Genomic DNA, 16,855 nt, shown 5'->3' on the forward strand with positions numbered 1-16,855 from the left:
TGAATTGCCAAGATCTCCCTACAGGTTCAGTTTTAAGCAAAGCTAGACCTGGAGGAGGTTAGACCTGGAGGATTCGTTACCATCTGCACAGAAACCTCCGCTGCGTTTCCAGTGGGGAGAAAAAGCCTCCAAATTCAGAGGCAGTAGTAGGCCAAATCCCGAACTGCAACAGCCAGTGTATTTGGAGTAAATCTGCTGGACTCAACAGACGTGCTTAAGCTGGCACCAGTGCCACTGAGATCAGAATCTGGCTTGGTATAAGGCACTTTTTAAAATATGTAACTCAGGCAGCAGGAAGTATTGAAGAATATTCTGGTTCTCAGCTGTGACTGTGATAACCTTAACCCAATCAGCAGGCATGTCTTGGGATGTTATTTTGGTCCAAGAACAGTGTAAGCAAGGAAAATTATAAATCATAACTTAATCAGGCTCATTAGGTCGGTGTTGATGAAGTTTAGCGATATTTTTCTTTTTTTTTTTTCCCCTAAAACTGCTGAGCTGAGAGGAGTGTGGCATAGGAGAAAGCCTGGTATTAAACTAGTATGTGGGACTGAGCTGCGTCAAAAAAAGTTGACATTTTTGGACTAAGTATATAACCTATTCAGCAATATCAGTTGTTAAAAACACAGCTCTTGCATTCCAGTTAAGAAAGAAGAGAAGATTTTTTTGTTCTTTGGGGTTTTTTGTGTTTTTATATTAAAACTTACAATGGCTATTTGTGGTTTTGTTTCCTCAAGGCATATTTAGGAAAACTGGATTAATTTATAATGCCATTTGCAACAAAACCAAGTCTGGTGAGGCAATGGATTTAACATTGCTTTACACAGGCTTTTTAGAGTGATACTGTTATGATTCTAACACTTTATTAACTATACATTTAATGTAATCATATGTATCTATGAAGAGAGGCAAATAGTGAGGAAACAGTGATTATTCTGAGTTAATACCTTAATTTAAAAATATTCTAACTTTCTGTATTGTTTCATACTCAAATATTTCTGTGGTACAGATGGCATTTTTTCTTGCGCTATAAATTAGTGTGCTCTCTTTCGCTTTCCTGACTTGTTACAGTACTGCCCTGGTGTTTTGACTAGACATGTTGCAGCGGGTAAATTCTGTGTATCTTGGTATATGTATTTATATACCTATAGAATAATCTAAAAAGCCACAGCAGGTGAAAGTAAACCTTTCCGATCAGATAGATTTCTCAACATCATACTTGGAAATTGCAATATTGTGGAAAGACTAAGGTATTTCGGGCAGTGGTGATAACCCAGGCAGACGGTAAGTGAGGGAATGTTCCACTCCACTTCCCAGAAGGAGCCATCTGGGAAAACAGTTAAATTTGACCTGTTGTTGGAGCTCGTCAGCCTTTTGGAAAGGTGTACATTGGATCTAATAGGAAAATAACCTCTCTGTCACATCTGCCTGTCTTTTATGGGTTTTTTTTGCTTGAGCTGTTATTTTTTTGGTGAGGCCATATAGTTTTTCTCTGCTGCTAACCACTCAAGTTACTAACTTGAATCATTTTGTAGCCCACTAAAAATATTGGCAGATGACGGTGGGTTCTGGACCTCAAGTGAACCATAAGAAAGCAGATGTTATACGAACACGGAATTGTTCGCTGATGCTTGTGCTCTTCTGTACTACTATTTGCGTAGGCTTTAAAACGTGGGGAAAAGAAGAATAAAAACACATGGTTTTCACAGGAAATAGAGACAATACTAACATTCGAAAATGTTTATGCCCTCTGGTAAGATAATTTTTTAAATCTGGTTTAATAGAGTTTTGGAATTTGAAAAGATAAAGAGGTTATAAAGGCAAGCAATGCAACAAATAAATGGAATCATAAACAAATAACAAGTAACACAAAGTAAACCAAGTAGTGTCTGAGTGCATATGTATTTCATATTATTTTATGTGTGCATATGCACACTCTTTTAATGTTCTCTAGAATTAATAAAGGAAGAAAGCCTGCATACTCTATAAACACTTTAAAACTCCTTTGCCATTTAATAGGAAATGAGAAGCTTTTATAGAGTTTTTGGACTGTCCTTTAAATCTGTTCTTCAACACACAATAGAAAATGATAACTTTTCCATATAAGTTTTAGAATACTTCTCCAGAAGACTTCATGAATGCGTGTATTTAGTCCTGTCACTCACAGGTGCACATCCCTTCCCCTCACTCACGCATCTTCCATTATACATTTGCAATCCATTTTTTTATAATCATGATACACATCCATGGATAGCGGCATAATCTGTATAACCCTCCAGCCTGTCCATACTTATCATGCGCATGAGCTTCTTTTCCATTACAAATAGCAAGTTATAAAAGGAAGAAAAAAACGTTTTTAAGTCTGTGGACAGTGTAATTATGATACTTTAAGCTTCACTAGCTTAGTAATAGCAAAAGTCATAAAAATACTTTGCTTACCCAAAGGTCTTATTTATAGGGGCGGGGGGGCTTCCCCATTGTCAGGCAGGGCAACATTTTGCCTAAATTAAGCAAGGAGACTTGTTCAGCCCGTTAGAAGGGCCCAGTTTGCTGAATGGAAATGCTTTGGACATTCCTGCCTTGCTAAGCCTTAGAGAAGGAGCTCCTTAAGGAGCTCAGTTTCACTGCTCCATACACATAGTGACTCGTTGTCACATGGTACCGCTCTCTTTTTGTGGTCTTCTGTGCCAGGATTGTATTCAGTAGTTCTGTGTTTTGATGTAACCAAAGGGCTGCGGTGCACAGCTCCTTATGTAATTTGTTGCTGAGACGATGTGCCACCGATTCAGCCAGTGCAAGGGGCTGCCATTGCATGTTCCTGAGGTCCAGATCGGCACAAATTTGTCATTTTAGTAATGCAAATGCAAAATTACAGAAATATCCCAAAATTAATTCAGAAAACATTTAACTTCTCATGACTGCCATCTCCTGTAGCTTTTTGACAAAGATATTTCTTGTGCTGATATCCGATGTTCTTGTAGATGAAGTTGCTACTGCATTTGAACTGGTCAAGTGGAATTGCTTAAATAGGAGAGTTTTAATCGTAACTAGCCCTTTCAATGAATTAAGCTAAAATTGTGGCCCTTGACTGTCCACCAGAACTATTTAGGTCAGTTGTTTGCACAACTTTGGAAACTGGTGTCTCACATAGTCCTTCTCATAAATACCAGATGATCATTCATCAGAAAAGGGAAAAATGAATAAAAAAGCTCATAGTAGTCATTGTAGTGATAGTATTGGGGTAAACAAATAAAAAAGTAAATATGAAACTGAGAAGGAAAAGCAAAATTCTTCCCGGGCGTAACACTGTTGTGTTTTGGAGACCAAACTTTTCAGATGTGTTCAGGCTCTGTGGAATTAATGGAGTGTTGGAAAGCGGAAACCAAGATTGCCTAAAACACTTGACACTCGTACTGAAAGCTGAACCAAGGTATGTGTCTATAACTGCGCATCAGTTGTGAAAGGCTGTTTTCCATGAGAAAATATTGGAGGTCAACTTATCACCTTTTCTTTTGTGCACCCTCTTCTCCCTTGTGTTTCAAGCTGGGTCATCACAAGGAGTACAAAAGAGGTTGTGAACAGAAACATTAACAACTATGTTGAGTCCTTTTCCACCCATGGTAGCAGCTGAAAAACAGATCAAAGCTCAGAAGCAGTTGTGTTCTTGTAACACTTTATGGCATCTGTAAGGTATTCTCTTCATTTGAGAACCAGAGATGAACACTTTATTAGATTTCTCCTCTTTTTCTTTTGGTATAATGCCTAGGAGCAATCCATTCGAATACCTTGATAGCTTCTGGTGATCGAGCCAACAAGCTGAATCCCATATAAACACATCTGGGAGGTGTGAGTGTGGCTGCTGATCCATGCACAGCCCATGCCTCCGTGACACTCGCTCATCAGCTGTAAACTAGAAATGAGAGAATGATGAAGCTGTAAAGAAAAGCTTCATCTGATTATAAACCTGTTTTGGCTGAGGGTTTTAAGGTTTTGGACCAGACTTCAAAATTTTGGACTGGATTCTAAGGGCATTTTGACACCTGAAGAAATCTGTGTTAGCAACTGAGCTGCGTGCACCCACCACATAGCAGCAGTGCAAAGGGGACTGATGTGTCCTCAGTGTGCCTGGCCTACTGTCTGGACATGATAAAGAAGGCCAGAAAATCCTGTATATTGAAAATGCATCAGGTATGCTGAATTGGGGCACTGCATCTACCCAGGATCTCTGGACATTCAGCACCCAGCTGGAGCTCTACCAGGACTCCAGGCATCTGCAAGTCCCAAATGAAAGGCCAGATTTCTCTTTTTCACCCAGATGTTATTTCAGACAGAAAAAGAGGATATGTTCAGGAGAACCTGGCCATACATTATCACTAGCAAGGCAGCTTGTTCAAATACAGAATTTGAAGTCAGCAGGAGTTAGATGTCTCTGCACATCAGGAAACCCCGTAAAATGCCTATTCACATTTTCAGGTACCTAAAGGCCCAGGCTTCCAAGCAGAGTATTTGATTTTTCTCTAGGGTTATCCTTCCCAAATTGAGGGGGAGCTGGGATCTGCTACCTCAGGCAGGAGAGAGGCTCAGCCCAGCCGCTGCTCCTGGCAAGGCAGCAGCTCCAGCAGTTCCAGCGGGAACCACTGTTCAGCACAGAGGTGGAAAAGGAGGTGGGAAGCGGGGACCCACCCACGTCACCCCCCTTCATATGCTGGAAATGCCTTTGCAGCCCAGCCTCTTGGTCTTGCGTTGGCTGCACAGCGTGGCAGGGTCCTGGCTGATGATCTGAGCTGCTGACACTCAGAAATCCCCTTGGTGCACAGCACTAGCTGAGCTTGAGTGGCAGTGCACTTGATGCAGGGAAGAGGTATCTGTGCTTCTAACAGTCACGTCAAAATTACCTACTTATTGTGGAATTTGTCTCCACTAACTTGTGCTGTCTAAATATTCAGTGACTTGTCTTGGCTGGTTTTATGCTTCTTTTACAGTCAGTGGTGTGAAGTAGATTCCCCTAGTGGATGATTCATCTCCCCTATTTTAGGCTTCAATATTAGAATGGGATAAATGACCCCGTGGAGACGCATTTCGCAGAGAGAGCTTTAAGCACCTCCAGCTAGCCGAGGTGAATGGCAATCCACGGCATCAGGAGAAGCCAAGTTAATTTTCCACCCTTCGCTGCCTTTCCCACCCAGGCCTCCAGGTGCCACCACCACTGGGTGGTCATTAAAAGACTTCAGCTGGCACATGCCTGAGCTGGCACCATGTTTCAGTCCAGCTTGTGCTGGTGAACCATGCAGAAGAGTGGCTGAGTTAGGAAGAGAGATGCTGCGTCGGCACTGTGAACTGGCAACCCCCTGGGAGTGCTGCATCCTGGGTTCAGCCTGCTGGTAGTTGCCAGGTTTCTGCCTTTCGAGGAAGAAGGGTTGTTTCATTCCTATCCTGGAGTAAATAGTGACCAAAATGCTTGAAAAAGGCAGCTCCAGCTAGAGCCGTGGTTCTCAACCTGGGCTCCGCAAACCCTGGGGGTCTGTGGATCATTCCTAAGGTAACTAAGAAGATTTCAGTGAAAGGTAACTTAAAAAAACATGTTTATTGTCAGTAGATTAACTCTCTCCGTAAAGGAGCTTGTCTCTCCTGAAAAACGTTTGGGGGCTGCCGAGCATAAAGGTTGAAAACCACTGAGCTGGAGTAATGTATCTTTATATGTGATAATTTGACAGCTAAAGGGCTTAAAGCTATTCAACTGTACCTTTATGAAAAATGCCTGGAGAATTGAATAGAATGTGATAAACTTTGTGTTGGCATTTTTGATCCAGTCTGTGAAACTGAATAACTGAAGGGATTCTATAGAAAATACTCTACAAATGCACAAAATAAAAGGAGAATGAAGTCCTTTTCATAAGGGTTCCAGCTGATCATATAGAATCATATATATAACTATAGTTATTTTGTACTCTTTTTAAGATTTAACCCCAACAAATGGTATAGAATTATAGTCTAATTTCTGTAGAACAACAGGTTTCATCCCTAGTACCTATGTGATGACTTTTTACTTGTAGGTATACGTTGAATTTAATTTAAGATCTACGTAAGTAATTTTTACAGAATGAAGAATCAATCAGATACTCAGGATTTCGCGTTTCCCCACCAGGGTAGCTTTGAGTCCAGATACCCAGCTTTGACAGTCAGACCCCTAGGACAGTATGGATTTATCACAACACCATAGACTTCTTATATGATGGTTGGTACAAGAAACTCCTGAAAATGTTTATAAACTTTCTCTGCATTTAAGAAGGCAGGGCAGGAGTTACCAAGCAAAATGATTCCCCTCATGGTTATGCATGGTAACTTTTTTTAGGAGAAGTGTTTTGGGGGGTTTTTTCCTCCCACATTGATTGAGTTTTACTTGATTCTGTCAGTGTTGGTTCACCTTTATTTGAACTGCTGGATAATTCATTTGTAGAAGAGGCAGTACATTTAGGTACTTCCATCTGTGTTTAAACAAGGCTCTTGTGCTTTCCCCATTAAAAAAAAGATTTTGTATTATAATGCTTGTGGTAGATGAGGTTCTGAATTTAACTCCTTCCTACTCTAGTTTCTCTTAACAACTCTGTGTTATCAGCACCTGGGGTTTCTAGTTTACTCTCTCTTTGCAAATATGAATTTGCAAGAAGGGGTTGATGGTAAGTAGCGTGGTTCTAATTTGCACTTGCGAAGTGTGTCAGACGGTTTCATCTAGTGCATGGCGAGCAGAGGAAAGCCTGTCTTCCTCTGAAAACACCCCTTAGAGGATGTCAGAGAGTGTGTTTGGCTGTGACAGTCACTTGCAAATGCAATATGGTTTTGAAATGAGCTGTCCAGGAGCTGCTGGAGGAAGGGATGCCTGCACTCCTATGAATCCACTCTTTGTCTTTGTCCTTCTCCTTTTTCTTTCTCCTATTTCTACTTGTTTTCGTCCTTCTGGGCTGTCACTTCGATGTGCTTTTGGACAAGTCTGCTTCGTTGCAGTGGTAGAAGTTATGTGGACTCATTTGGATGAAACATTTGTGACAGTCATCTGTTTTGCTGGGACTGTACCCAGTGATATAGGTAGCCCTTTCCAGCTTCCTGTTCATTGCTCCCTCTCCACCTACCTGGCATCTTTATAGCCTCATCCATCCCTCCTGTCCTCCTCGTGCCTTCCAGACATCTGTTGAAATCGCTCTTCCCCGTGGTATCTGAGTACCCTTTTCTCATCCTTCCGCACACGCCTGTCCTCAGAGCAGGAATCTTGTCCATAGTTCATATGCGTTTATAAAGTCTTTACCTAATCCATTAATAATCTAGAGGTTTAAGCCTGGGGTGATATTTGAGTCCAGAGCTGGACATACAAAAGGCTGGACTGTGGCCACCCATCTCTCTCTCAGGCAAAAGGGCAGAGGATTTATGGTGATACCTCACCTGTGCCCTTGCTTAGGAGCTACACCCAGTGTTCCTCTTTGTGTCCCCGTAAATCATCAGTGCTCCAGAAGTATTAAATTCCCTTTAACCTGTCCCATTTCTCTACGACACCACATTAACTAGCCTTACACCCTCTTCCCCCCCTAAAGCCAGCTTTCATCACACACTTGCCCAGCACCCTCAGAGGAATTCAGAATGAGTCACACAGGGTGCCTCTGGGGACTCCTACTGATGCAAACTTCCTCCTCCTCAAGGCAGCCTGTGGTTTGAATGCCACAATGCAGCCGGTACTTGTTAGCTCGAGCCTTTGCTGTGAAGTGGATGGCAGAGCTGGGTCTCTGGCCCAGGTACCCCCAGCTTGCTGCCCTCCTTCACTGGGCTCCAGTGCAGGAGGGGACACATTCTCTTTGCAGTGTCAAATATGGGAGCTGCTTAGAGCCTTTCAGAGTGCCAGTCAACAGGCAGTGAAGGGTTTTTTGGAGGAAAGCATTATCATTCATTCTTAAGGTTTATTCCAGTCCAGGCAGGAGACTGGCATCAATGCATTAAGTGTTACGTGAAGTCCCCAGCTTCTTGGGATGGGATCGACTTCCATTGCAAGAGCTTTACTAGTGGTCTGTCATCACCTGCTTCCAGAGTCCGCATTCAGAAACATAAGATGTGATGAACAGGGCTCATTTATGTTGTTTTGGTTTGGGCTTTCCCCCTCCCCCTGATAGGCCATTGTCTTTAAAACATTATCTACCTTCTCCCTCTTCACATGGAAAAGAAAAATGCTTTTCTGGTGGTAATTACACAGTGCCGCGTTGTGGACCTTTCATCCCATTACAGTAAGTGGACAAACTACTGTCATTTACAAGAATGAAATAGGTGAGGAAATGGGAAAGTTTCTAGCACTCCTGGGCATAAATGCCAAGCTGACATGGGAGAATAATTCCGACAGAAAGCAAATTTTCTTGCTAGCAATGAGTGCTGGTGCAGTTGTGCTCTGAAGCAGGGATGGAGGAATGCCTGCTCCTCGTCAGGTGTTTCAGAAATAGAAGAATCAGGCAGTATTAATGGAGGGCTACAGACCCTTAACCTGTCTCTGCCCTTGCAGTTCAACTGAGACACGCTTCAGCTCTTCCTTGCTCTCATTTTCAAAATCTCTTCAGCCTGTCTATGTACTGCCTTGTCATGGATCTGTTGGCAAGGTCAGGGTTTGAATACAGTGAGATGTTTTTTCTCCAGCAGAAGTTTGCTGCCTTATTATTCCCCACCTCTGCATACACACCTTTTACATCTCTCAAAACAGGTTGATGCTCTTATTTGCCTGTTTTTTTGCTCATTTATAGTGATTCCTCATGGGATGTTTACTCTCATGGGAGGTTTGCCCTGAAGGTGTGATTGCAGGAGTAAGGTCTTCAGCAATGCATCAGCAAAAACATATTTGCACATCACTAGGGAAGATCTACTGGTTGGGTAGTAGAGCTTCCTTATTCCTTTGGTAGACTTGCTTGTGGGCTGTGGACTAGAAGTTGGGCAGCTTGCCCTTATCTCCCTTTTCTTCATATGTGCTGGTTGCCAAATGTTGGGTGGAGGTGTCTGCCTTTCTCCCACCTTCTATGGAAGGTGAGTTTGGTACCCTTGCGGGCGCAGAGACATGGCTGTTTGAAGTTCCTCTCCAGCTACTGACCTGGCTTGGTTTGGCAGCAATTTATTGCCGCCACCTGCTGACCAGGCAGAGGATTTCTCTGGCCCGGGTAGAGCTTGTGCGTGGGGTGTCCCCATGAGCTGCCACCGCTCTCAACCCTGTCCAGTGGTCCCAGCAAGAGGGTGATGGGGCAGTAGATAGAGGTCAGGGTGCCTGCATAAAGCAGGAACACCTGGGGACAAATACAAGATTGTTCATTTAGGGAAAGGTGGCATATGCCTTTAGTGTGAACACAACCATCGGTGAGGGCTGAGCTGGTCTGGCTTTGGGCTGCTGTGAACTTGTAGGTTATCAAGCAGATCATGAGTGAGATCAAGCCCAGTGCAGGGAGTTTGGATGAGATATAAACTCATATAACTATGGTGTTAAGTGCGACAGCAAAGAAATACTGTCAGACTGCATGTCTTCACTTTAATGCATCTGTGTATAGGAAGACATGAAATCCAGGTACTCTTTCAGAATAAAAGAAAATAGAGAGGCAAGAAATTTTACCTAATCCTAAATTCCAGAAATTCAAGTTTTCCCTTCTTTGATTTAGTGAAAAGACTTAAGGATGGTCTTCAGTGTTCTTCAGAAACTATTTCACATTGTTAGCTCTTTAACAGAGATGTCCTTTCACACTGGTGTTTTTGGACATGGGATTTAAATAAGAGGTAAGCCAGACAAACAAGTGTACTAGACAGAAGGATGTACGATGCCTGTTAGGACAGTGCCACTGCACTAAATCTTCATTTGGTGGCCAAATTGCAGGAAGCAGCGGCACTTGCTGTGAACCTCTTCCCTGGCTGCCCAGGCACTGCTGTGCCCGGGTCACCGGTGCAGGGTTACACGGCTCCATGGCGGGAGCTGACTTCTGAAGTTCTCGGGAATCCTGGCCTGCTTTCTGCCCTTTAATGAGCCATGTGTAACATTTGCCTTCTCTGGGGTCGCTCCAGGCTTTCAACCAGCAGTGCTTAGGAGCAGAGCCAGGGACAGGGACACCTCCATATTTTGCTTTGATCTAAGTTAATTCTTACAGCTTGGGACCTGCTTTTAGGCTATCCCGTTCTGCTGCCTCCTGCATTGTTAAAGGACCCCCGTATCTGGGGCAGTACCCTACAAGTGCTCTAGGAACCCAAGGAATTTCATGTTTCCGTAGAGACTATAATCTCATTTTCCCTCTTTTTCAAAACACTCTCATTTTCACAGGAATGGATGAATTGTTCTCCAGCGAGTCTCCCTTTTTCTTGTGTTTATTGCTTTTTAGTTTGTTTGTTTGTTTTGAGGTGGAGGAGAAAACTCCGAGGAGAGACGAAACAGCATGCACGGCAGTTCTGCTTGGCTGCCACGGTGCTGTCCCTGTTCTGTCAGAGCAGGGAAAGGTTGCTATTACCGTTTTATACTGTGTGGTCTCAGGTACATTCCTGCTTTCCTAAGCAGTTTGAGTTGCTGCGCAGATGTTTCTGTAAAACCCCCATTTCCACTTAACCCCTCGCTGCTCGGCCTGATGCCCGAGCGGTCCCTCCCGCTGACGCTGCGGCTCTCCTCTCCTTGCTCCCTAGGGCTCCGGGACCTCGAGCAGCTCTGCCGCCACTACCCCATCCGTGTCCACCCCTGTCACCGGCCACAAGCGGATGATCATCCCCAACCAGCCTCCCCTCACCGCCACCAAGAAGTCCACCGCTAAGGGCCCAGGGCAGCCGTCGCCCATCCCCGTGACTCCCGTCGGCACCCTGAAGCCGCAGCCGGTGCCGGCCTCCTATGCCACGGCCTCCACCCCGAGCCGCCCAGCCTTCAACGTCCAGGTGAGGACGGCGCAGCCCAGCCCGCACTACCAGCCGCCTGGCCCGCAGCCCGCGCACTATGGCAGCCTCGGGCCCGGCCAGCCCTTCGCCGCCCCGCCGGCCCGGCCGCCCGGTGCCCCGCAGTACGGCCCTCCGCAGCCCCGCGGGCCCGACTTCGGCTACGCCCCGCCGCCCGCCCGGCCCTCGGAGCCTGCCTATGGCTATGCACCTCCACAGGGCCGCTACCAGGACCCCTACTACGGGGGGTACGGGGGCAGGAACGGCTCCGAAGCGCCCTATGTGCCGCAGAGCACCTGGAAGGCTGAGCCAGCGTATCCTGCCAGTAACACCGTCGGCCAGGCTCCTCCTGGGCTCTACCAGCCGCCCGGCACGAAGAAGACCTACATCACTGACCCGGTGCTGGCCCCGCAGCCGCCTGCCATGCAGCAAAAGGTAGGAGATGCGGATGCTCGCCGGCCTCCCTGGGGGAGCAGAGAGCCGCATGGCTGAACGTGCCCCGGGAGCCTTCCTGAAAGGTGGTGGGGGGGAGTGTTAAACAGTGCCTGTCAGGGCTTGGGGCAAGTCTCCCTCCACATGGCTTCTTAAAAGCTGGAAATAGGGAACTCTCATCTGGTTTGAAAAGAGGCTTTTGTGGGGGGCTCAGAAACGCTGTCAGCCTTGAAGGGCGAGACGGTGCCACGTGCGGAGGCGTGGTGTCAACCTGCGGGCAGGAGGGAGGTTTCGTCCCTCTGACGTGACGTTACCCTAGGAGCTCGCTGGCCGTACCTCTCTACAGCATCGCTGCGCTTGGGTTTTTCCTTCCAGGCCCTCCCAAGATCAACCGAGAGGTTGGGTATGAGCTTTTCCTCCGTGTGCCTGTGGACACCTCTGTGCTACCGGTCAAATCCTTCCTCTTCTCAGGCAGATAGGAGATACACGAGAGGCTGGTTTTGATTGTGGTTCAGAGCGATTGCGGAGGTTGACCTCTGGTGTGTCGCTGTTCAAAAATCACTTGTCACTGAAACCACATGGAAATGAGTTCCCACAGAGCTCAGCTCTGATTTTCCTCTCAGGTGATGGTACGGCGGGTGGCCTCCATCCACTTGAACCGGTGCCCAGACCTCATAAAACGAAGCCGATTTGAGGTAGCAAGTTAAACTGGTCTGCCTGGTTTCTCTGCCCAAACTTTGACCCTGGCTGGCTTTTGTCACTTCTGCTGGTGGCTGTCTCAAATGTGGCTCTGGGCGGGGGGCCGGAGCTTTAGCTTTGTGGGGTCCTCATAGTGTATGACGGGCTTAGGCTCCACCGAAGGGCGAGGATGGCCAAGCCCAGGCGGGGAGGCAGTGAACCCATCGCTGCCCAGGCCCAGCCTGGCTCGTCTCAGTATGTCCCTGCTCTTCAGCTTGTGGGTGCTCACAGGGAAAGGGGAAAAAGCTTCTGACACATAACAGAAAGTCTGTCCTCTTGGCATTTCCTTCACTAGAAGCACACAGACTGTTTTCCCCGAATTCCACGTTTCCTGACAGTGGGAACTTTTGAAGGCAAAGATGTTTCTCCAGGCAGTTTAAAGAGGGCAATAAATTACAGAAGTCCTTGAAATATTATCTACTAGCAGCTAACAAACTGCTTTTTCTCTTTTCTTCCCCTTCCTTACCAAGAAGCTAGGAGTGGGGAGAGAAGTAATAAACTCTCAGCTCTGCAGGTACTTGGTATAGAGCTCAGATTGGAAAGTAGTGAAAGACACAAAATTTGCACATAGCCTTAACTCGTGTAAATTGCTGTGGTTCCAGTGGAGTCACTGAGGAAGTGCTGAGGTACAGCAGATCCATATTTAGACTTTTATAGATACAAGTAAGCTTGTATATATAAAAAATTTAAAAACTTTAGTTCAGTCAGCATCTCTATGGAAACACAAATCATCTCAAACCATAAAGAGCACAAGCCTGTTAGTCTCATTTGCATTACAAAGCTGGAGGGACAATTTAATTTAGCTCAAGTTTGGGGTTTCATGTATGCATATATATATATTTTTTTATATATATGTTTGTGCATGTGCACGTGGCATTTGCAAATACGCATGCAGAAATACTTCATATATATGTCTCTCAAAATAATTTCAGTTCTTCTGCAAAACAGACTATTACCTGCTTGGTGATAAATCCCTCCAGAACTTTCATTCCCTTCAAGCCTGCTAAATATCTGCATTATTACCTATTTCACTTTTGAACTTACAACTCTTCTCTGACATACTGGCAGCAGACTCTGCTTGACTGCTGCTTCGTAACATACATAGTTTAATTGGTGAAGAATTGAAGGTGATCTTACAGTCTAACGGAAATGCTCAGTAATAAAACACTGTATGCTTTGCCAATGGAGCAGTGTTGTCCAGTTCTACTGCATGCTGTTCTCTTCCTTTGCAGACTCACTCATTCATAAAATCAACTTTTGGAATGATTTTATTTAAAGAGGAAAAAAAGGAAGGCTATGTTAGAGCCAGGTATCTGATAGGGAGAATTGTCACTGTAATTTGACTTACTGGCTACAATGTGAATTTTAATGTATTTTCCTACACACAGCTGGCTTCTGCATTTTGTTGTGTTTTGCCTTTTCAAGGTTGGTTTGAGGCCTTTCAGTTAAGGAAATTGATTTGAGAAGCCAGGGCAAGGAGCAGGCATTAATACGTATCACATAAAATGCAAAAAGACCTTTAAGAATTTCTCTTCTTGCAAAGGAATGATCTTAAAATACAAAACAATTTCTAAATGTATTCAGAAAAGTGCATTCTTAACTTTGAACACACTTTGTGTGCAAAATATTAAGGATGTTGTAACAAATCCATCTCAGATTAGAAGCTCATGATCCTTAATTCTAATACGTACCATGATCCATCACTGTGAGAGGTAGAATTTTTCATTAAATTTGTTCAGGGTTTTTAAAGGGTAAAAAAAAAAAAAAAAAAGGATCTCTATTTTGCATTCTGGCTAGGAAGAGGTTCGTGGTACTGTGGCTCTGTTTTTTGCTGTGTACTAATCGTGTTGAAGTCGCTGCTGATCCAAAATAAATCTGGATTGGTATGGGAACAGCAAATAATCTGTACTGGTTCTTAAAGCCCACTGAGAACAATGAGTTTTACTCACACACAACACCGCGTTGCATTCTGTCCTTGGGCCAGTTATGGAAGAGAGAGTCATGCATGTGAAACCTCTGTGCATTTTAGTCTTTTGTAGCACCCTGTCTAGCATTAATGCCCAAGTCCTAGTTAGGAAATGAACTGGTGAAGTGTGTGCCCTCATTTAAAACTTCATGTGCTTCAAGGGCATTACTGGCCAAAAACTGCAGGAGCTTTCTCCTCTGGATGGTAGATGGTGGGAATTTCTGTAGGAGCAGCAGCGGAGCTGTCATGAGACCATCACAGAAACATGTGAAACAACTGGCTGCTCTTGTGGTTTTTGCCAGTGGTGCTGTGCCCACTCAGACGAAGTCAAAGTCTGAAGCCTCTCCCTTAACTTCTTCTCTCCCAAAAGGCCAGAGAGCACATGACCAGGGTGCCTTATTAGGTATGCTGATCTGTGGCACCAAGGTGTCCACAGTAGAAAACAAAAATCACAAAGCCAGTTTCTGACTTGGAGAATTCCTGCCAGTTAGCCCTATGGCCAAAGCAGAGTTGAGAAAACTCCCACCACTGACCAGCTCAGCTATCATCAAATGTTTCTCTGCTGGACTGGCTAAGATACCGAATACCCTTGTCGAGCTCTTATATCTCCAAATAGATCTAGGTCCTTTCACTGTTTTTGGTCATGTTTGAGTGTTTTTGAGGCACTATTGCATGTCTCCCAGGTGGCTTTGTGGACTTTTCAGGGACCTCACGTGGCTCCTGGTGTATTTGAGGGGTGGCCGCTGTAGACACCTGGGAGGTCTGTCCTTCCTAGCTCTCGGATCCCTTGTATTCTCCTTCCTCTTTCTGAATCTACTCATAGGCCTGGGGAACCACATTCCCTCCCAAAGGGACCTGCCCATTTTCGGCATCCAGAGTGGGTGCCACTGAAATCACTTGAGACAGCTTGTGGTCTTGGTCCAGAAAGGTGGAAATCTTAACAAAAACAATGATCTCTTGAGAGCGATCTGCCGATTTGGGAAGGACAAAAGTGTCTTGTAGCTCTGATTTAGTACAGCATCGAAATCCATGCTCCTTTGCTGCAGATTTGCTGGAAGGAGGAGGGGAGTAGTGTCCCTTTGCTAGCTGTGTGTGTTCTCACTAACATGGCACGAGTGTACGAGTTCCCCAACAAGCTTAGCCCACACCAGCCACGAGTCCCGTTGTCCCTATCTACACAGATAAAGGCATTGGTGCATATGGAGCATGACCTCCTCTTCAGACAGCCCTTCAGTGTTGTGCGCTGCTCTAGGTGAGCACTGTGGAAATTAAGTGGGGAGACAATTGGAAATTGGGAGGTAAAATTAACGAGGCGGCTTATGCGTTTGTCATGGTTTACGTGGTGGTGGCCGCTCGTGATTAGCAGACCTCAACCACCGCATCGTTTCCGCACTGCTGGAGGTGGTGTTTCTTTGCTGCCTGCTGTAACCAGCATCGACACGGTCTCATGAAACTTGCAGTGCCCAAAAGGGGACTGTGACGGCTCGCTGTTTTCTCATTTTACACAGCTTTTGTCAGTTTTTCCACTGATTTAATACCTGTGATGGAGACATTCGCTTGGAAGTTTCATCTTTGCCTCAGAAACATCTGCTCACCAGTGTTCTTTGCTATGACTGATGCACTTCTCTTGTACTGGTTTAATAATTTTTACAGTCTGCCATCACTCACATAAAGTAGATACCTCCGGCACTTGCGTTTGAACTGAGACTAATGCTCTTGCTGTTTGCTGTTAATCTAGTGACTAGGAATTTTTTGTTCTCTGCAGATGAATAACTGCAATCTGCCAGATTCCCTCCTGCTGTCACAGGGATATATTCTTCCTTAGTGTTGCTTTTTGCTTGTGCAGAAAGGCAGGCAGCTTGCTGTACACTGCCTGCCTCTCCCTGAATGTCTTCTCCCCTAAAATCTCCTATTTCCACCCAAGTGTCCTCTTCCCAAAAGTCGCATATCGAAAATTTTCACTGGATGCAATTCAGACATGGTATAAAATGATGGTTGAAGTTGGTTTTCTGTTACTGTGAGACAGTGGCTTCCCATAGTTTTAAAATGCTAAAATAAAGCAAAACCAAGTAAAATTAAAAAGGCTTATTTAAAATATTCGACTTTGGCATTTAATGATTTAAAAAAGAAAACTAATGAAATTTAATGAATTTAAAAAGACAGAAAATGAAATAAAAGGTGAAATTCCGAAACTCAGTGTTGAATTTGCGATTTCAACGTGACATTTCAAAATTTCCAGATGAATATGCAGTTCCTTTCTACCCTGAGAATAGCAACAAATGTCAAAATGTTGACATTCTTCACAAAACAGTAATTCCGAGTTCTAACTAGCGCTAGCTGTATATCAGCTGCTGACTCTGTCATTGCTTCTGGGTGGATTAAATTAAATGCTGTTGCTTCTGTTAAAATGAGGAGGAGGGGAAGAAGGCAGTGGTGTCTAACAATGAGATGAGAAGCTCAGAGTTAGGACTTGGTGGTACTCTATGGCATTAAGAATGATGTTTTCCTCTTCAAGGTATTCTAAATCTCCACATCAAAATCTTTGTGGATTTCTTCAGGATTTCTGGGTGAAAAGGTGCCAGCAAGAGGTGCAAAGAGGTGTTTTCAGAAAGGCGTGCTTATCCTGGCTGCAGAAATCCAACACAGTCTGTTTCATACCCTAAACTTTTGAAAGAGCCCAATTCTCAGCTTGAAATGCGTTTAACGTTTTTGTTTCAGAACTTTACTGTTTGTTCTTTGTATTATATTTTTGTTATTTAAGCACTCCATATACTAGCAGGAACCAGCTGATGACAGAGCAATTAATCAGGT

General features: G+C 44.7%; 1 protein-coding gene across 1 annotated transcript in view; it reads left to right on the forward strand.

The window, feature by feature from the left end:
• LPP (LIM domain containing preferred translocation partner in lipoma) overlaps positions 1-16,855 on the forward strand; it is a 341,053-nt gene that overhangs the window by 210,197 nt on the left and 114,001 nt on the right. The window contains exon 7 of the mRNA XM_075716569.1: positions 10,669-11,343. Within this exon, the coding sequence (XP_075572684.1) occupies positions 10,669-11,343 (675 nt within the window). The remainder of the gene's footprint in view (positions 1-10,668; positions 11,344-16,855) is intronic.

This window comes from Pelecanus crispus, chromosome 9, assembly GCF_030463565.1.
Source record: "Pelecanus crispus isolate bPelCri1 chromosome 9, bPelCri1.pri, whole genome shotgun sequence".
Lineage (NCBI taxonomy): Eukaryota > Metazoa > Chordata > Aves > Pelecaniformes > Pelecanidae > Pelecanus > Pelecanus crispus.